The sequence below is a fragment of the Penaeus monodon genome, chromosome 28, assembly GCF_015228065.2.
Source record: "Penaeus monodon isolate SGIC_2016 chromosome 28, NSTDA_Pmon_1, whole genome shotgun sequence".
In the NCBI taxonomy this organism is placed as follows: Eukaryota; Metazoa; Arthropoda; class Malacostraca; order Decapoda; family Penaeidae; genus Penaeus; species Penaeus monodon.
In genome coordinates, this window is record NC_051413.1 from 1205720 (window position 1) to 1205925 (window position 206).

General features: G+C 35.9%; 1 protein-coding gene across 1 annotated transcript in view; it reads left to right on the forward strand.

The window, feature by feature from the left end:
- Positions 1-206, forward strand: part of LOC119591263 (ectonucleoside triphosphate diphosphohydrolase 5-like) — a gene marked incomplete in the record, with an annotated part of 23392 nt that overhangs the window by 21896 nt on the left and 1290 nt on the right. Inside the window, 1 exon segment of the mRNA XM_037939979.1 lies at positions 33-139. Coding sequence (XP_037795907.1) covers positions 33-139 — 107 coding nt within the window.

The window sequence follows — 206 nt, forward strand, 5'->3', positions numbered from 1 at the left end:
GTTTTCATGACTTAATTTTGTCCTTCTTCCAGCCTGTAATATTCCTAATGCTGAGCAGCCTCTGGCATGCCTAGACTTGACATATATCAGTGCATTCCTCACCAGTGGCTATGGCCTTAAGGGTGAAAACACAGTAAAAGTAAGTTCAAAATGCTGATATCTGTGAAGCTTTAAAACTTTTATGATTTTATATGGAAAAAAATATA